General features: G+C 44.1%; 1 protein-coding gene and 2 pseudogenes across 1 annotated transcript in view; 2 read left to right on the top strand and 1 right to left on the bottom strand.

Annotated features, from left to right (window-relative positions):
• The window catches only part of LIMCH1 (LIM and calponin homology domains 1), a 204773-nt gene that overhangs the window by 62007 nt on the left and 121568 nt on the right, over positions 1-21198 (top strand). The window contains exon 2 of the mRNA XM_066632917.1: positions 18427-18497. Within this exon, the coding sequence (XP_066489014.1) occupies positions 18427-18497 (71 nt within the window). The remainder of the gene's footprint in view (positions 1-18426; positions 18498-21198) is intronic.
• On the top strand, positions 2723-2839 carry LOC136656273 (5S ribosomal RNA; annotated as a pseudogene).
• LOC136656175 (5S ribosomal RNA) lies at positions 9470-9586 on the bottom strand (annotated as a pseudogene).

Genomic DNA, 21198 nt, shown 5'->3' with positions numbered 1-21198 from the left:
ACAATTGAAACCACAGTTGAATTCAGTTGTCAAGTCAAGTCAACTTTTATTAGGCATAAACTGAGTTCTTTGTATCCTAGTCTGGAAAGTGATTGAAAGAAAATTCATTGACACTGATAACTTAAGGGGGTGGCAAAAGCAGGGCAGTAAAAATGGAGGAACCTTGGTTGATTACATCGTTAGATCAAGGGAAGTGGACTTCCTGTGTTGTCAAGTGAAGCAAGCTGCAGGTCTGCAGGAGCTTTCACATGAAGACTGCAGATTCAGCACTTTTAATTGGTATACATTTGTTTACGTGTTTATTTGTTTTACTGAGGTTTTTAATTTGGTTGTATGTTGCATGTCCAGTATGAGTGTATATGTGCATATATTTAGAGATTTATATCCTGCTTTTTAGTCCCCAGAGCAGTTCCCAAATTGTGAGCCCTGGCTCGCCAGGGAGCCACAGAAACCAGCCAGGGGAGCAGCAGAATCCTGAGAAATAAACCACTTCTCTATACAATGTATAGGATTGTAGTCATAATGGGAAGCCATGGCCAATGGTCCAGTAAGTCAAGGAAGCTGCCAGTTAAAAAAGTTTGGGAACTACCGCCCTAAAGGAACCACAAAATAAAAATGAGCATATCAAGTATAAAACAAAACACAGCAATTAAATAAAACAATTTAATTCAGCTGATCCAGCCTCCCTCCTGGGCCTGATATACCCTTCTCCCCATCCCCATTGCTGCCCCATTCTGTCCACCTCCTCCTGTGGTTCTGCTCATGCTCAGCCACATTCAAGTCCTTCCCTCCCTCCCTCCCTCCCTCCCTCCCTCCAACCCCCTCTACTGGTTTACCTCTTCCATAGATCTGCTGGTATGTGTGGGAACATAAGAGCAGCCCCACTGGATCAGGCCATAGGCCCATCTAGTCCAGCTTCCTGTATCTCACTGCAGCCCACCAAATGCCCCAGGAAGCACACCAGACAACAAGAGACCTGCATCCTGGTGCCCTCCCGTGCATCTGGCATTCTGACATAGCCCATTTCTAAAATCAGGAGATTGCACATACACATCATGGCTTGTAACCCCTAATGGATTTTTCCTCCAGAAACTTGTCCAATCCCCTTTTAAAGGCATCCAGGCCAGATGCCGTCACCACATCCTGTGGCAAGAAGGCTCTGGCCTTCCGGTTAGTTCTCTGGCAGTGCGCGCTACCAGAGTGCGCTTTACGGCCGCTTTGTAGCAGCCATTGCCAGCAGTATGCAAGTTCTGCATGTGGGGCAGCCCAATAGGATTCGGCTGTGATTTACATATAAGCCACATAGGGCTAAATATGGTGCTAGTGGCTATTACAGAAGGACTAGGAAGATCCTTGTGTATACAGTACTTTGGGGGGGGGACAGACCATCAACGTAACGCCATATAAGGCCAACAAACACGCTTTAAGTCCTATTGATTTCACAGAGCTAAGCAACTTCTCACTCCAATATTGCAATCAGTGGGACATGCAGTGCAGTCCTAACCCCCTGGTTAGGCCGACTGGCCTGCCTGCCTGCTCCAGCACAAGTTAGGATTGTGCCCTTAGTAGAAGTGTTTAACTCTGGTACAACTATGCCAAGCTGAAACATCTCTTTTGAAAGGCATCTCTCTTCCCACCCTATCACCCTTCACTTCTACAAATCCATTTGGATGATGGTGGTTGCTGGGGAAACAGTCTGAAAGTACCTCTCATTTTTTGAAGATCAGAATCTCAATAGAAGAAACCCACCTGGCTTTTATTAATATGCCTTTTGATGTAATGCATTTTGTAAATTTAATAAATTGTTGAAGTTCAAGAAGAATCCTAATGAATTGCACAAATATCCTTTAAAATGTAAATTAGAATTTCCCTGGTGTACCATTGTTTCATTCCTATTTTGGAAAGAAATGAGAAGAAAAGGGTGAAAAAAAAAACCCAATTAGATTTATTCAGCTTTAGAGGATGATCCTCCTGGTACAAGTTTCTCTAGGGAAGTTTTATAGAGCTATAACTTCTTCCATCTTTGCAAAGTGCTAATGGGCTGCTGGGTCAAGTTCACAAACTTGATCTCGCAATTGTAAATAATTATAAACCAAACCGAACTATAAACTTGGCCATCTGGTGCCTGTAATGACTTTAAAATGGCGCTGAGAGGTTTGTAGGGGAACATCAACATCTGGAAGGCAGTATTTAGCAAGGGGTGGTATGTCTTACATGTGTGGATTTGCTACAGTTGTGTAACATCCGTTTCAAGTTGTTTTCTTAGTTATCGGTTAATTTTCCCCAGGGTAATACTGAGGTAGGCAGTGTGAGCTGAATGGGCAGAGCCAAACTGTGAAGAAGATTGCAATGTTTGGTAGCTTGTGATGATTGCATGCTGCGATTGCCAGGACCACCTACGTACTCTGTTCATCATTTTAAAATCTATATGCTCATGATCAGCAGTTAACATGTGCTATATTTTGATATGAGCAAGGTATGAAGGCCCGGCAATACGATATTAGTTTTATTCACATTAGTAGCACAATCCAAAAAGTAGCCAAGGTAGGGTTTTGGACCTTCTCCCCGACCCATAAGTCGTGAACAGCAACTGTCCTTTTTTCTGGGTCTCTGCAGAGGTGCAAGGGTGGGAAGAATGTGTGATAAGAAATCGTGTAGGGAAATGAATGGGAAACATCTTGGCTAACTCAGTTAGCTTTTACTGCCAAATACACAGAAATATAGCAGCAGCTGTTACCCTGCACATGCCCGATCTCGTCTGATCTCGGAAGCTAAGCAGGGTCAGGCCTGGTTAGTACTTGGATGGGAGACTGCCTGGGAATACCTGGTGCTGTAGGCTTACACCATAGTCTTTCGAGACTGAAGGTTGCCAACCACCATCTGGTCTGAAGACATATGAGGCAGCCACGATTATCCACATTAGTAGCAGTCCACATTGCTATAGCTAAGCCAGTCTGGCTTTGGCCAGTGCCTGGATGGGAGACTGCCTGGGAATTCCATGTAAAGTGCGCTGAGTTCTAGCATTGAAGAAAAGTGGTATATAAGTAATAAAATCAATAAATAAAAATAGACACTGTTTCCTGCATTCTTTCATGCCTCCCTGTTTCATATTGCTTCTGTGTTGCATACTGTCATACATTGCATAAGCAGCTTAGTGGCAAATTTGGCACTCGGGAAATATTGAATAAAAGGAGATTGACCCTTAGGGTTGAAATCCTTCCAGGATTGGTCTTGAGTCTTTACAAATCAAGATAATCTCCAGGAGCCTAATGAAAGCAATTCTGAAGATTTTAAAAGAGCCTTCAGGAATTTTCAGCATTATGTCATATTTTAAAAAACATCTCCAGTAATAACTGCAGAGAGTTGGCATCCTTACTGACCATCCATGTGGGTTAGGTCAGATGGTTACCAGAAAACGCACGATTGTGGGAAAGTTAGATGCTTTCTTGCCATTTCTGTGGTCCTGTGAACTAAAGCACATCTTTTGTTTTGAGAGACACATCCAGATGTTATGAAATAGATGTATTTGGAGAACCAAATTTCCCGAAAGAGAATTTGAGGTCCTACAACAATTAATGGCCTACTTTGCTATGAAGAAAGACATGGGGAGAGAGTTATTTTGTGCATCTATGGCAGGGCTTTGCATTTTCTGTTTCCGAATTTCCCAGTGACGTTCAATGGACAGGAGCAGGATGAAGAAAGAATCCTCGATAATCAATTGCAGGATGTGGTATAGGCAGCAGTGCAAGAAACACTTCAAGCAGAGCTTGTGGGTATGCTAAATAACATTCAGGAGCACATTTAATTCATCTAAATCTGCTTTTGTTTTGGCAGCCTGTAAACTCCTTGACATAAAACAAACTTTAAAGAGTTATCTCGCTTTGAAATTGTGACCAAAGACCACACCATCGTTTTTCTTTATTAGCCTGGAAGTCAATCTCAGTGTGTCCTGGCATGTGGCTTGAAAGTGCAGTACAAAGAAAACATTTTGGCTCTTAGCAAGTTTTTCACTAAACAAATTAAGGGCGCAATCCTATGCATACTTTCCAGGGAGTAAGCTCCGCTGAACACAGTGGAACCTATTTCTGAGTAAACAGCATAGGATGGTGTGACATGAGAAAAAACTAATACATGCTTAAAATACTTTTCATCATTTGTTCTAGAAATACAGAATACTATATATTTGTATAGAAATATTTTACATGTTTATATGATACACTGAAATAGATCAGCGATTTTCATCCGCATAGTGTGCCACGAATGATCCGCAGGTGTGCCACAGGAGTTTGAGTGCAGATCATTTATTAGTAGGGCCGTTGGGATACTTGAACCTCCAGACTAGCAGTGCAATGTGTCTTATAACAAAAAACCTGATGGGGGGTGCCTTGACAATTTTAGCGCCATCTCAGTGTGCAGCAGGGAATGGAAACTATGACATTGAGCTAGACTAGAGTCTTCACAAAAATGTTTTTTAGGAAGGGCCTTGGTGGAAAGAGGGCAGGCATCATGCATCATGCAAGAGGCAGCTGTAAGCATCGGGAAGCAAGGGGGAGGAAGGGGGAGCAAGAGACCTTTGGACGTAAAAGCGGTGAAGCTGGAGGAGGGAAGGTAGCAGGTAGTGGGTACTGGGATATGAGAGCAGAGAAGGTAGGATAAGGAAGACCAGGATCTCAGAGGGCTTTGAGGAGAAGGACAAGGAACTTATACTGGAATTGGGAGTCGGCAGGAAGCCAGTGAAGGAAGTTAAGGAGGGGTGTAACATACAACATTGTAGTGAGAAGAGACATGATTTGGCAGCAGATTGGCTGCTCCTATTGTAGATAGATAAATGTCCTGAGATCTGGCGTTGTTTGCTTTTTAATCTAGTATTTTTGTGAACTTTTTTTCTGGGCCAATTACCACCCTGACTCCAAGAATCCTTTCTGGGGAAACAGTTACTGAAGGATGGCTGTTGCGTAGCGTAAGAGAGGCATATCTGCTGGTTATCCTCATACTTGTGTAACTCTTTGTTCCCGGAGAGTCAGCAGAGACGGAACACTTTCTGGGAGCAATTGGATTCTTCTCAAGCTGGTTTTAAAAATAATAATAATTTGGGTTTGAGCATCTTTGTGTACATTTATTCCAATACACTTCGGAGTTATTTAAAAAATGGTAATGCAAGCTATAATGATCTGCACTTTTGAAAAACTTGCTCAAGGCACTTCTATTATTGTGGAAATATTTCTAATGTGGCATATTGGCTGTTGCATATAATGTACTATGCTAGTATAGTAAATAAGTGTATTCTCAGTAGTATTAAAATATAAATGATATATAAGAGTTCAACTATTGGAGGCCAGTGGGCCAAAATCTTTCCCTCTGCCAAGTCCTGCTTATCCTTCAACGGTCAACACAGAGGTAAGAGTTATGTCTGAACAGAGTAGCAGAGAACTGCCAGGGATCCTAGCATTTAGCGTCCATATCCCTTATGCCTCTCCAGTAAACACAAACTTCCAAGAAATACCTTTTTAACTGCAGGGGACTAAGGGAAAGAAGATAAGTCTTTTGGAAAGGGCAGGCATGTAAAGTGAACACACAGGCCTCTCCAGGGGAAAGGATTGAGCCCTTCTGGGAGAGTCCACCAGCTGGAAGGGACCCTCCTGCCAATGGAGGGAATGGACAAGGGATCCCCAGCAATACTTGGGCAAGCTAGGGTACTGCACTGCCAGAGACTCAGGGTACAATCCTAACCCACTTTTCAGCACTGACATAAGGGCAATGCAGTTCCAAGGTAAGGAACAAACATTCCCTTACTTTGAGGAGTTCTCTGTGAGTGCCACCCAACTGCAGGATGCAGCACATGCCCCATTGGCACCACTATGCCAGTGCTGGAAAGTTGGTTAGGATTTGGACCTCAGAGTAGGAGCCAGACAAGCAAGTTCACATCCTGCCAGGTCACTTATTGTAACCAACATCACCCTCAGTTTTCACTTGACTGGCCAGAAACACCTGTGGCAGAAACAAATGAGGAGATGGAGGGAGGTCTGGAACCCAGTTCCCTGACCTCTGCTGTCTAGTCACTTAACCACAGTTAGGGACATAGAGGAAACCTCATGAGGCACTCAGTATCCTGAAGCACCACAAACTTGAAGCTTCTACCTGGGAGACTGCAACATATTGACCAATCAGTGGGCCATTAACTGAGCTTTCATGTGACACAGGGCCCCTATTGCAGCAGGCCACCCATTTGTGCATATAGGAACACACTCTATGTCTGTGTGCGCACATGCATTGCCTTTTACATCTTCTCTGGCACCTGCTGCACTGTAGCCCTGGCGTAGCTCTTAACTGTCATTATACTGCCCTTGTTGCCCAGAGGAAAATTTTCCTTGCACTGGTGAGTGGATGTTTGCAAGCTTGCCTTGATCCTATGTGTTATAACACATTCTAAAATGGATGTGCAGGTGGACCCTATTTATCTGTGGATTTTATGTCTGTGAATCTGGCTCAACTTGAGTCCCCTGGACCAAAGGAGTGCCTTAATGTCTCTGGGCCTCAAAATACTTTATAAGGCATGAAAACGTAGCAGTTTTTTGCCCTTAAGGGCCTTTCTGAAGCCTGCAGAGGCCGTGGTTGCCTCTGGAGGGTTTAAGGGGTCAAAATAATGGATTTTGTTGTCCGTGGTTTTCTGTATCCATGAGGGTACCGAGAACACATTCCTCACAGATATGGAGGCTGCACCTGTATACATTTAAAAATGATGGCTGAGTGTTGGCAGCATTCCTGGCTTGAAAGGCATTTGGCCTATGCACTGTTACTGAGGTCACATTTGGAGTGCTGTCCTGACTCCACACTGAGTACAGTGGAAGATTTTCGTAATTGATTTCAATAGCAACTGAATTGCATCTGTCCAGCCAGTTGTGCTTGGCTGCCTCTCCTTTATAGGACCCTGGTGCTGAGCAGCCAGTTATTATGTAAAAACAAGCAGCAGCGATATAAACTGAAATCTTGGAAGAGCAGATCACATGTTTAAAAGCAAAGTGAGAAATTGCCCCCTTTTTTGTCCCTTTGCATTGAGACTCTGTTTGTCAATTGCTGCTTGTGGTCCCATCACCACCGGCGTGTTGCATAATGGATGAGCCTGTACTGACAGAGGCAGCAGGTGTTCTAACAATGGGGGAAAAAAGAGCTGGTTATTGTTTCAGCCAATATCTCCCCACTCTGCGCCCTGTCAATAAAACTTCCCCGTATCTCGAGCAGCAGGGACAAACAAAAGCAATGGAGCACATGCCACTTGACAGCATTTCAGACAATCCTGATTGGAGGCACCAGATAATGAATTGATGTATGTTTTCATCCCTGATTATGTAGAAATTGATAAATAATTCCACTTTTTTGTCTAGAACTGCATCGCTAGCCACGGATAGCTGCCCCAGGCAGACCAAATAAAAAAAAAATTACATCCAATTATTGTCTTCATTGCTAAATTGTGTGAACTAAGGAGAAATCTACTGGAAGGAAATTGGTTTCGGACATGTTTTTCTGAAGATGGTGAAAGCCTGCTGTGTATATAAGTCCCACTGAAAGCAAAATAGGCTGAAATATGCAGAAGGAGCAAGATGGTACACATAAAAAAGAGGACAAGTGGCAGTCATATGTGGCTCATTCTAAGGACTAGTGAAGCATACGCAGCAGCAAAAAACCCATGTTTTTGGTTTTCCTGCTCATAGAATGTTTTTTTTTTAATGACCAAGCTATCAAAAACTGCCACCTCACCAAAATTTATGCTGTCCTGTCTGCAGATTCTTTAAGGATTCTCACCTTGCATACTTGCTAAGATTCAGAGTGGGTGGCATACATCCCTACTTCTAGTTTGTGTGATGTGCCTCCATTTCTTTGGGAGGACAGAACTGGGCAAACACATGGACCATCTTGTTTTACTTTTCCTGATAGATGTGGTGGGGATGGGGAACTTCTGAACCTTTACTGCATCTGTGGAAATCCCCATCTGGTGTGTTGTAGCCCAGTCCCCCCACAAATGCTGATCATGGGGAAGGAGAGCTAACGCACTCTAGAGCAGGGCTGTCCAAACTACAGCCCATGCTATCCCTTCTCTGTGAGAATGGAGTTTGCCATTCTGCAGGGAGCTTCTCATCTTTGCTCCCTATCTCCCCCAAACCTTGTGCCAACCAGCCGCTTCTGTTTTTTGCCCCCAGCAGGCTTTGCACCTGGATTTCTGGGCAGATGTGGCTGGCCGGTGTGAGGTTTGGTGGAGATCAGACACAAAGATGAGTGGCTCCCTGGTGAAATGTTAGGCTCTGATCCTGCTGGGGAGGCTGTTTTTGGTGTGCAGTAATCTCCAGTTTGGATACTGCTGCTTTAGAGCAGAGGTCTCTGAACCTTCGTCTGTGGGCCAAAGCCAGCCCACCAGAAGATTTTATCTCATGGTTCCCCAGCCTCTTGAGGCCAAAAATAACTCAAAGGATGCACTTTTGGGTATATATCTCATTCAGCCACTAGAAGTGCTGAATGCAACGCAGTGTAATGGAATACAGTTGTGCACTCTTAGCGACCTACCGGCTTATGCCGGAATTGCATATCCGACGACCACATGTTGGAGGGTTGTCTGAGCCTCCCAGAGGCAGCACACGTCTGAGCGCTGCCTCTGAAAGACTCAGACTGAGGGAAAGTTGTGTCTCTTGCATGACTTCCGGGTTCCTCCATGAAACCGGAAGTTGCGCGACCAGAAGGCAGGCGTGACCATGGGCAGGCTGGGAGCGGGAGGTGGGGCCAGGATCTGTCACTTATGTCAAATCCTAGCCCTATTCCTGGACATCCCAGGGCAGCTCTGGGCTGCTCAGATTTGCACCACCAATTTAGGTGGCGCAGATTCAAGTAGACCCATTGGGGCTGCTGCAGTTCTACCTGCGGTAAGGGGAATTTTTTTCCCTTGCCTCAGACTGAACCACAGCCAGCTCCAAACATGCACTGGATACAGAGCCAGCCGGCTGGCCGGCCGGCCTGCCTGTTCCAGCACAAGTTAAGACTGTGCTGCCCATTGCATAATTTAAATGGGTCACAGAATCGGCACAGAATTGGGATTATTTGGGTAAAGAATGTTAATTTTTCAGTTGTGTTTTTAATAGTTGCCTAGAGACAGAAGCTTCCTGCCCTGTTGGTTGCCATTAGATGACTGCCACAAAAGGGAAGCATGGAAAGCCGTATTTGGTGCATATGTGCACTTTTCAAAAAATTAACTATTGTGCAGAATTTTTATAGACACTATCGGTTTGGTACCCATGCAGTCTCTTTGGGGATGCCATGTTGATAGGGTGGAGGAAGTGCAACTTTTGGAACAGTGCTGGATTGCTATGTTGCATGGGAGGAGCAGGGGGGGAAGATGACTGCTTGTGAAGGGGAATGCAGAACACTTCTCTTTTACACAGACCTGCCTGGTTGGCAACCTTCAGTCTCGAAAGACTATGGTATAAGCCTACAGTATCCAGTATTCCCAGGCGGTCTCCCATCCAAGTACTAACCAGGCCTGACCCTGCTTAGCTTCCAAGATCAGACGAGATTGGGCATGTGCAGGGTAACAGTTGATGACTTGCATATTTTCTCATAAGAGTAGTTAAGAAACATGAAAAGGAAAACCGAGGTTCATGTTGTCTGTTGCAATTAATGAGCTCAGCAATCAACTGTAGAAACCAGATCCAAAGATTTACACCACCACTGATGGGGACGAATACTCAGCATAATAGTTTTTACGTATCACCCGCAATATTAAGCAATCACCAATCCTCCCGGCCCAGAAGCAACAAAATCCATTCCTGCTTTATTTTGCTTCATTGCATCAATGACAGAACAGGAATCATACTTCACAGAGTCCTAAAGCTGTACAGCCTGGCTAAGCAACTAATCAGCAGATCCCATTCCATCACAATGGAAAATGACGCACTGCAGAGCAAGAGATTGCTAGAGTAGAGATGAGTGCAAAAGCTAACCAAGGAACAATGTGAATGTAAAAAGCTTTATCCATGAGAACTTAGAAATGTCCTCCAAAATCAGTCAGTACTAACTGTCTAATTGCTTGACATATTCAGTATTCTTGTGCACTGTACAATGCTGTATGTCAGTGCTTTGCAAAGTTCCCGTCATCAGGGCACATTTTTTTTTCACATCAATCCCTTCTACGGAAACCTCTGGCAGTCCAGAGAATCCTGGGAAGTGTACACTAAGGTGAAGACTCAGGCTATTTGAGCCTCACTGTCAACCCACATGAGTCAAGTGCATAGCCAGTAAATACATACAATAACTCTATTGCATTTGCAGGTAGCAGGAGACATTAATCTTTGGTGAACAAGCTGGTTTCAGCCACACTCATCTGTTATAGCCAGAGGTGGGAGAAAACTGTTTTATTTTTTTTACAGATTTCAGTGTTTTCCAAAGTTAGAAGTGCAGAAAGTAGTATTATGTGTTTTTATTCAAAATTTACATTACTATTACAAATTATAATTGCTATGAAAGTGTAATAGGTAGGTGGTATAGTAGCAGATACAGCCTCAGTCATTACCCATGCATTCCCCCCCACTTTAAATAATAAATAATAATAATAAAACAGGTTTAATGTTTTGCAGATTTTGAGGTTTTTTGTTTTTACAAAAATGAGAAGTGTAGAAAGTGGTTGTTTTTATTTCATTATCACTGTTTTCACCCACCTCTATCCACAGGGGTAGTTTGAGAGATCTACAGCAGATTCCATTTGGAATGTTACAAAGGAGCATGGATAGCCAAAGAATGGAATAAAGTGTTGTTCTTGTCTCTGCCTGATTGCCAACCCCCAGTAGTCCTTCTGTTTCAAGCTGCTCTGAGAGTTTGAGTTCAGCATGTAAAAGAGGGAAATGGGCCTGAAGAAAGGAACTATTCACTCAGTTTGAGAGAATGAACCGAAGTGGCTTCCCAAAGATCCCACAAGATGTTTGTGCTCATGATTTATGATGATAATGAGAACCAAGCACGGATCTTTTTATTCCAAAGCACCAGTCTAATTGGGTAATGATACTGTCCAGAAGAAGGATTCTTGGTAATCTGAACTAATGGTGTGTTTCATGCAAATATTTAATACCAATCTTGTCAAATGGCTTTCTGGGAAAGTGGGAAATGAAGTGGAGAGAAAGAATGTGCTAATTTGTCGAGGCATACTTCTTTACAAACTCTGTCTACCACACAAGAAATCTGATGCTCAGAGCTGTTGATCAGCAAAAACCATACTGCAGTTCATGAGCCACTTACTCCTGAGTAGTTCCACTGAAGCAAATGGCACAGTTTTAAGACATAGAATTTGCAGTTTTCCCAGGAGTATTCTAGGATTAAACCCATCAGCCTCTGTGTCTTTAGGATAATCTCTGTGGCTATTTTAGTTTACTGTGGCATTCGGTATGTAAGCCAATCCTTGCTGGAGGGCAAAGTGCATATATTTTAACTGTTTTTCTCTAAACAGAGCAATATGGAAGCTATTTAGTGCAAATGCATAGATAAATGAATGCTTTATCAAGTGTGATCCCTGTATCCTTTATAAGATAAATGATCTTTTCAAGCTGTGTTTCATAAAATGCATCCCTGATAAATTGCTGGCAATAAACACCCCTCTTTGCTTGCTATCCATCTTTCATAAAAACCAGATAGTCACATCAAGGAGCAAGCCAGGGTTTCATTAACCACTGGCATTGCTGAGTCGGTTGACTTCCAATATCCTGTGGGTTAAGAAATATTTCACCTGGGGACAGTGTCTGTTTAGTTATTTGTAACCTTTTGCTTTTCCCCCTCTCTTTCTCTCAACCTCACCTTAAGCTGTTTGAACACCTGGGGCTTGTTAGCTTAATGCCGTAGATCATGTCAAGCCTCAATAATATAAACTGATGCATGCTGAAAACAATTGTGTAATATGGCTTTGTTTAGTCATCAGGCAACAGTTGTGTTTGATGGCATTAATTTGGCTATTTATATGGGGGTATATTGTATTTTATCAACAATGTAATTTTCTATAGGGTTTATACCAGTGGTTCACACACATTTAGCACCGGGACCCACTTTTTAGAATGAGAATCTGTCAGGACCCACCAGAAGTGATGTCATGACTGGAAGTGACATCATCAAGCAGGAACATTTTTCACAATCCTGGTCTGCAGTCCTACCCACACGTACCCATTTACTATCATTGTTAAAAGAATATACTTAGTAGACCCTTTTGACATCTGAAGCGGAGTGAAGCAGGGCTGTGTTCTTGCGCCAACCTTGTTTGGGATTTTCTTTGCTGTCCTGCTAAAGCATGCCTTTGGAACTGCAATAGAAGGCATCTATCTCCGGACCAGATCAGACGGAAAGCTCTTCAACCTCTCCAGACTGAGAGCAAAATCCAAAGTCCAGCTGAAATGTCTGAGTGACTTCCTCTTTGCCGACGATGCAGCTGTCACTACCCACTCTGCCAAAGATCTCCAGCAGCTCATGGATCGTTTTAGCAAGGCCTGCCAAGATTTTGGACTGACAATCAGCCTGAAGAAAACACAGGTCATGGTTCAGGATGTGGACTCACCTCCCTGCATTACAATCTCTGCGCATGAACTGGAGATTTTCCATGACTTTGTGTACCTTGGCTCAACGATCTCCGACACTCTTTCTCTCGATACCGAGCTAAACAAGCGCATCGGTAAAGCAGCTACCACATTTTCCAGACTCACAAAGAGAGTCTGGTCCAACAAGAAGCTGACGGAACCTACCAAGATCCAGGTCTACAGAGCTTGCGTCCTGAGTACACTTCTGTACTGCAGCGAGTCATGGACTCTTCGCTCACAACAGGAGAGGAAACTGAGCGCTTTCCACATGCGCTGCCTCCGACGCATCCTCGGCATCACCTGGCAGGACAAAGTTCCAAACAACACAGTCCTGGAACGTGCTGGAATCCCTAGCATGTATTCACTGCTGAAACAGAGACGCCTGTGTTGGCTCGGTCATGTCGTGAGAATGGATGATGGCCGGATCCCAAAGGATCTCCTCTATGGAGAACTCGTGCAAGGAAAGCGCCCTACAGGTAGACCACAGCTGCGTTACAAGGACATCTACAAGAGGGATCTGAAGGCCTTAGGGATGGACCTCAACAAGTGGGAAACCCTGGCCTCTGAGCGGCCCGCTTGGAGGCAGGCTGTGCAGCATGGCCTTTCCCAGTTTGAAGAAACACTTTGCCAACAGTCTGAGGCTAAGAGGCAAAGAAGGAAGGCCCATAGCCAGGGAGACAGACCAGGGACAGACTGCACTTGTTCCCGGTGTGGAAGGGATTGTCACTCCTGGATTGGCCTTTTCAGCCACACTAGATGCTGTGCCAGAACCACCTTTCAGAGCGCGATACCATAGTCTTTCGAGACTGAAGGTTGCCAATACAAAGTAGCTTGTTAAAAGTACAGGTCTGTAACGTTTCCCAAATGCAGTCACATACCATGGTAGCACCCAGACTAATATATTAAAAATAAAATATTGAAATGACTGGGGACCCATCTGAAATTGGCTTGTGACCCACCTGGTGGGTCCCGACCCACAGTTTGAGAAATACTGCTTTATACTATTTGTTTTCTTGGTTTTGCAAGCTCTGTGAGAGCCCAGTGAAGCATACATTTTAAAGATAGCTGCAAAAGAACATTGGATTCGTGATGCAGCCCTTTTGCAGGGGTTTTCTGTACATGACAACTGCCAGTAGTGTAGCTGGGGCAGGTAAAACAGTAAGTACTGCAGGCACTGCAATGCACTATGTAAGCTCCCCCTCTCACTTGAGCGATGGCAACACACAGGAGTTTCAGAACACCCCACAGATAGCTGAAACCGCAGATACCAGAGACACCCCCTGCCCTCTGGAGGCTCACTTTGGGCTTCCCCAGCCCTCATAATGACATTTAAAGGCATAAAAATATTACTTCCATTTTTATGAAAAAGCTGGAAGTGACTTTTTTTGGCCTAAACAGCCATTTTTACACCCAAAAAGGCTATGGAGGGGTGCACATGGCCTTTGCAGGGCTCCAGAGAGCCTCAGAAGGTGAGTGGAGCTCCTATCACCTCCAGAGGGTGTGCAGGAGGGTGTGGGGGTCCCTGCGGATCCATTGATAATTGAAACTGCGGACACAGGAGCTGCAGATATGCACCCCCCTGTACTTACTGGCTAGTTTGGCAACTAGCATAAAGGGAACCAGGCAATATCCTCAGTTGACTGGATATGGTTCTGTAGTTGCTGACTCCACACATGCCGAGGTTGATTTTGGAACACATGAAGCTGCTTTATAATAATAACTAATAACTAGGTATTTATATACCGCCTTTCTGGTCGTCGGATTACTCCTCTGACTTTATTCAAGGCGGTTTACATAGGCAGGTGTTTCTAAATCCCGCAAGGGGATTTTTACAAACTTAGAGATTCTCTCTTTCAAGGACCAACAACATTTCAGAATGGATCTTCCTGGTTTGGTCTCACTTCTGGCCTCCAGTTCTCCCACGCAGGCTGACAAGCAGCTCCATCTCTCACATGGAGGGCAGCCAAGACACTTCTTGCTCACACCAAGAGCAGGTGGACTATCACTCAGCTGGGCTTGTCAGCTGCTTCAAGGTCTCGCCATTCTCAGCCATTCAGGGAGCTGCCGGTGTCCTCGAACTGGCGACCTTCTGTTGTTATCTTTGGGCTAACGGAGGCTCTACCCTCTAGACCAGACCTCCTGCCTTATGCTGCATATGACCATTGGTCCAAAATCAGTTAAGCTACAAAGTCCTGATGTGCCAGGATCTGATAGGAGTGTGTGTATGCATGGAACATGCACAGCCCAACAGACTGGTTCCAAATAGGCCTGTTAGTATTTTTAAAGTATGGTTATTTTCTTGTTGTCCTGTTTTTCTGCAAAAACAAAGGGGCTTTCTACAGGGAGGCTATTCCATTGTTGTCCTTGCTCGATTCCATGGTTCTGATCCATTGGGGATCCAATCAGGCTGCTGTTTACTGAATAAAAATCAAGTATGCTATGCTGAACCTATTTGCATATTTGAAGTAATACAGTGACCGTCAGTGGGGTTAGCGCAAGAGCCTCCAGTGGTCTACATTAAAAGGGAAAATGCAGAGCAACAGAGTGTTGGTTTCTGCTCCCCAACTTTTGTTGAGGTATGGAGAGTTGCCACACCGTGTTTAGTCTCTCCACACTAATTTTAAAAAAAATCCATTCATTTATGATTATTGTCCGTGGGTAGAATAATTCTGTGGTTGAAACTGAATATTGCCTCTTTAAAAAGGGAAAAATGCAACCCAGATGCTAAATTCAAGCAATTTCTTGTGCAAGTGCAGATGTGATGACAAATTATATTTAGTTTCAGTTCTAGATTTTAATCGTGATATCACATGAAAAGCAGCCTCTTCCTGTTTTTCTGTGCTTTATAAATCTTATCAAAGACTTGGCAAATGGCTCAGGCATCAATCGAGCATGAGATATGATTGTGGGATGCTGCGTATTTTTAAGGAGGCCTGGGCAAGAGCAGCCATTTGTTGCCTGGGGGACTCCACCTAAATTACTGCATCATCTCCTGTTCTCCCTTTACCCCCAATTTCCTTGGAATTAGTAGCATGCATATCAAGTGTAGGAGAATTGTGTGCGCTTGTGTGGAGCAGTGTGTAGAATTTGTTACATGTCTGCATTTGAAAGCTGAATGGGAGGAATGGATGGTGATTGTAGGGCCTGGCCTTTGGGAAATGATCACTGGTGGAAAACTCAAGGGTGCCAAAATCACAGCACTATCCTAACCTGCGCTGGCACAGCCAGGCTGCATGGCCTGTGGTTTATCCTGCGCAGGTTAGGAGATGGCTGGGTATATATTTCCCCTTACCCAAATAAACCCCCAGCCATCCATACGGGGCTTCACAGATCTGGGAAGCCTGAGTGGGGCTCCCACCTCCTGGGTCCGATCATCCCCCCTTTCACCCTCCCCCACCCCAAAATACCCCCTCCCCACCTCCGTTCCACTTTCTCCCAGCCCCTGCGCTGCCCAATGCAAATTGCTTGCTCCGGCTGGTGCAGAAGTCAGATACGGTGCCAGCGGGATGGTGCACATCTTTGCACCGGTGCTGCCAGCTCTTGAGTAGCCACAAACATGCTTTAAGGTATGTTTGCAACATTTGAAGCTGCTACTGGCCAAAGGGAACTTTAGTATTGAGCTGTCAATTGAGTTTATTGAGTAGGGACAAGGATTGGTGATTAACTTCTCAAAAGAGAGGTACTGGGAGTTAATATTTCCTGGGAACAAATCTTTCCCCAATCTTAGATAACATGGGGGCTTACTGAGGTTACTCAGTAGTGAAAAACATATTTTGAGAACATATACTCCTTTGTTACCAACTGATGATTCAGACAGAATAGACCATTTGGTGTTGCATTAAGGGGGAATTGCCATTTGTAAGTGAAACATTGTGGGCACTGACAACAGAGTGAAGAATTTGACTTCCATCCTGGTTGAGTTTGACACATGTGCTTTAACTACTTTTGCAGTCCCCCAAAGTACAATTTATTTTATAAAGCTTGCTCAGGAATTATGCGTCACAATTGCATTGGCTGATCCTTTGTATAAAATCTGTGCAATTAACTCACATTCAATTAACAAGTCTTTGGATTCAAAGTAACAGTTCCCAGAAGGTAGCTATTTTAGTCTAGTGGTACAGACTAAAACAGCTGTACAGGCCCTCAGTTTGGCTGTACTTGTCGTAAGAGGCGACTAAACAGCCACCGGGTAGATGGGACTCGTCAGCCTGGGAAGGCAGCTCATCTGAGAGAAGGAAAACTCTGATCACAAACCTCCACTGCCTTGTGGCTACATCCAGTTATGGAAAAGGCTTCAGGAGTCAACCTCGAGGCAAAATCTGGAGCCGGAGTCCCTGAGGCACTTCATGGCTGAACACAGTCACGTTCTGGCAACTCCTGCGACGCCGCTGGAACCAACCGTATTGGCCTCTGCCTTTCCATTGGACCATTTCAGTGACGTGGAGAGGGGGGATTTGCTGCATGGGTAACAGCCTATCCTCCATACCTACTTTACCCAGGCTTCGCGCACTGGAGAGGACACTCTGTTCCAGAACCACCATTCAGAGCGTGACACCATAGTCTTCCGAGACTGAAGGATGCCAACAACAACCAGGTAGAAGCCTCTATGGCAGTGTTTCTCAAACTGTGGGTCGGGACCCACTAGGTGGGTCGCAAGCCAATTTCAGGTGGGGCCCCATTCATTTCAATATTTTTTTTAATATATTAGACTTGATGCTACCATGGTATGTGAGTGTATTTGGGGAAATGTTATAGACATACTTTTAACAAGCTACTATGTACTGTATATTCTTTTAACAATGATAGTAAATGGGACTTACTTCTGGGTAAGTGTGGGTAGGATTGCAGCCTAGGATAGTTAAAAATGTTCTTGCTTGATAATGTCACTTCCGGTCATGACATCACTTCTGGTGGGTCCTGACAGATTCTCACTCTAAAAAGTGGGTCCCGGAGCTAAATGTGTGGGAGCCACTGCTCTGTGGCATAACCTCTTATAAGCAAGAACCTAATTCATGAAATGGAAAAAGATAAATGTATGTTATGTGTACATCAGTATGATGGATTTTAATATAATTGTCAAATGCATACACAATACTTGAAAACTTCGGAGACTACTGGATATTGGTAGTGGTGAGTTTTGCCTTTGCCACCTGATATAAATAGCTAGTTAAGTCCAACTGAACCATAGGCTTAATTATAAAAATGTGCATTGGCTCAGGCATGTCGTGAGAATGGATGATGGCCGGATCCCAAAGGATCTCCTCTATGGAGAACTCGTGCAAGGAAAGCACCCTACAGGTAGACCACAGCTGCGATACAAGGACATCTGCAAGAGGGATCTGAAGGCCTTAGGAGTGGACCTCAACAAGTGGGAAACCCTGGCCTCTGAGTGGCCCGCTTGGAAGCAGGCTGCGCAGCATGGCCTTTCCCAGTTTGAAGAGACACTTGGCCAACAGTCTGAGGCAAAGAGGCAAAGAAGGAAGGCCCATAGCCAGGGAGACAGACCAGGGACAGACTGCACTTGCTCCCAGTGTGGAAGGGATTGTCACTCCCGAATCAGCCTTTTCAGCCACACTAGATGCTGTTCCAGAACCACCTTTCAGAGCGCGATACCATAGTCTTTTGAGACTGAAGGTTGCCAACAATGAGGTCAGTAAAGAATACTGAATGTTACTGACTTCAGTCATAAGACTGAAAATAAGTGTCTAGGTGGGACTGAGCAGGGTTCAGAGTATTCCAGAACTTCCTCAAAATTGAACTGTAATGCTTTGCTGTCAAGATTTTCTTTGAAAATTTAGCAAAAACACTGCCATCTGACAGACTGTTTCTTTTGCAGCAAGCAACAGGGAGAACCTTTGGTGACAAAGATTTTCGGTCTGGATTAGAAAATGGAGTTCTGTTGTGTGAGTAAGTAATGTTACATATTTATTTGTTTTAAGTTTGTTGTCTTAATGAAATCTACATTTTTAAAAATCTGGGGTTTGGTGGTATCAGTAGCTTTGGAGGCAGGAGTGTTAAGGGTCAAAATAAATGTTACTTTTAATGTCTGTGTTTTGATTTTTTTTTCTTTTTAATAGTGTTTGACATGTGCAAAATGCTGCAAAAGCACAGTGCTGCAAAAGTATGTGTGTCAGGGAGTTCTAGTGCATTGTCCACACTATAGCTCTAATCCCAACTGCAAGCTATTTACAGTTTGGGAAAAAATTGCAAAAGTCCAAATGCAGACATTTAATGAAATATGTAGTTTGGTCCTGACACAACTATTTTTTTACTAGTTGTAGTCAGATTTTGGCTTGTTGGCTTAGTTTTGGGAATATTTCACCTGCTGTCTAGATTGCTCCCCAGCATGTACTGAGAAATCTTCACAAAACAGATTGTGTTAGTACTTGCTATGAAGAAGAGTTACTTTCCCAAGCCTGCAGTTAGGAATTAGCCAACCTCAAGCCAAAGGAAACCTCTTGTGCAGAGCATCACCAGCTTAAACAAGTTTAGCCACAGCAAACAACTGAGCCTCATCATCAAATATGCTGCATGTTTAGGAATTGGATACTCCTGGTGTGTTGTCCGAGCATCCCCAAAGTATGCATGCACATCTGGTGGGAACACTGCCATTCTTGATGAAATATATCTCTTGGTAGAGTTCATAAGGGAGATTCTCAAATATCATCCAACAATATTTAATATACAGTCGCCTTCTGTTGCCTGGATCTCATAGAACCATTCTTCATGTCTCAATGAACCAGCCTCATCGCGACTAGACTTCTATCAGGATGTATTGCTTTGTGTTGTGGCTTACATTAGTTGTGCTAATAATCAGTACACAGTATACATAAACTGGTTTCCAGACTTCTTTCACACTCTAATGCCACACTTAACGCAGGTAAAGACTTTCAATCTCGTTGTGCAGTCTAACCCATTTCTGCCAGTTTCAATATCTCTCGAAGCTTGTTCTTAAATGCCTATTAAAGGATGGTTTTGATCACTTACTAAATACTTTTTCAACAGTACTTGGTATTAACAGTGAGTTACTGCTTTAAAACAAACTGTTACAATTGCAAACAGCTGTTCAAACATTGGCCAGCAGGACCAGAGTTAACACAGTTGTAACAGGGAGGCAAGTGAAACTGACAAAAGTAGTTCCCTCAATATGGAGCAAGGATCTCCTACACTGATCTGTCTGCATTGCTTTTCTTACTCTGTACCGTGTTTGATTTGATTTTACAATATAATTCAGAGGGAGAGATCAGAAGCAACCAGAATCATGGAAAGCAAGGTGTCACTGCTGCAGGGTGTGTGGTGTTGCCTGGAGTGGTTGTTGCACAGGAGAGGATTTGTGGCTTTAAACTTTGCTCAGTTAAAGATTCTTAAACATATTTATACGTACATTTTATGCCAAATAAAGGTTTTGTTGACTGTTGACTGACTATAAGTACACATAGTATTTTATATTTATTGACATGTCTGTGTGTAATTCAGTTGTCAAAGAATTTGGAACATAATATTTTTTTCGGTAGTGTAGCTAGAGGGAGGGTAAAATGGTAAATACTGCAGGCACCACAACACACTATGTACACAGCCCCTCCCACTTATCTTTGGAGTCTTCCAGACAGCAATGCACAGGAGATGCTGTTTGGTTCAGCGCATTCCTGTGCATTGGCATTGCTGCCTGGAATGGCTCTGATGGCAAGTGGGAGGGGCCACTTACACAGTGCCTTGTGGCCCCTGCAATACTTACCATTTTGCCCCCCTCTACATAAGAACAGCCCCACTGGATCAGGCCATAGGCCCATCTAGTCCAGCTTCCTGTATCTCACAGCGGCCCACCAAATGCCCCAGGGAGCACACCAGATAACAAGAGACCTCATCCTGGTGCCCTCCCTTGCATCTGGCATTCTGACATAGCCCATTTCTAAAATCAGGAGGTTCCACATACACATCATGGCTTGTAACCCATAATGGATTTTTCTTCCAGAAACTTGTCCAATCCCCTTTTAAAGGCATCCAGGCCAGACGCCATCACCACATCCTGTGGCAAGGAGTTCCACAGACCAACCACACACTGTGTAAAGAAATATTTTCTCTTGTCTGTTCTAACTCTCCCAACACTCAATTTTAGTGGATGTCCCCTGGTTCTGGTATTATGTGAGAGTGTAAAGAGCATCTCCCTATCCACTCTGTCCATCCTCTGCATAATTTTGTATGTCTCAATCATATCCCCCCTCAGACGCCTCTTTTCTAGGCTGAAGAGGCCCAAACGCCGTAACCTTTCCTCATAAGGAAGGTGCCCCAGCCCAGTAATCAACTTAGTCGCTCTCTTTTGCACCTTTTTCCATTTCCACTATGTCTTTTTTGAGATGCGGTGACCAGAACTGAACACAATACTCCAGGTGTAGCTTTACCATCGATTTGTACAACGGCATTATAATATTAGCTGTTTTGTTCTCAATACCTTTTCTAATAATCCCAAGCATAGAATTGGCCTTCTTTACTGCCGCCGCACATTGGGTCGACACTTTCATCGACCTGTCCACCACCACCCCAAGATCTCTCTCCTGATCTGTCACAGACAGCTCAGAACCCATCAGCCTATATCTAAAGTCTTGATTTT

Source organism: Tiliqua scincoides, chromosome 6, assembly GCF_035046505.1.
Source record: "Tiliqua scincoides isolate rTilSci1 chromosome 6, rTilSci1.hap2, whole genome shotgun sequence".
NCBI classification, from domain to species: domain Eukaryota; kingdom Metazoa; phylum Chordata; class Lepidosauria; order Squamata; family Scincidae; genus Tiliqua; species Tiliqua scincoides.
The sequence above is the reverse complement of the archived record's forward strand: the minus strand, read 5'-3'. Positions and strand labels throughout refer to the sequence as shown.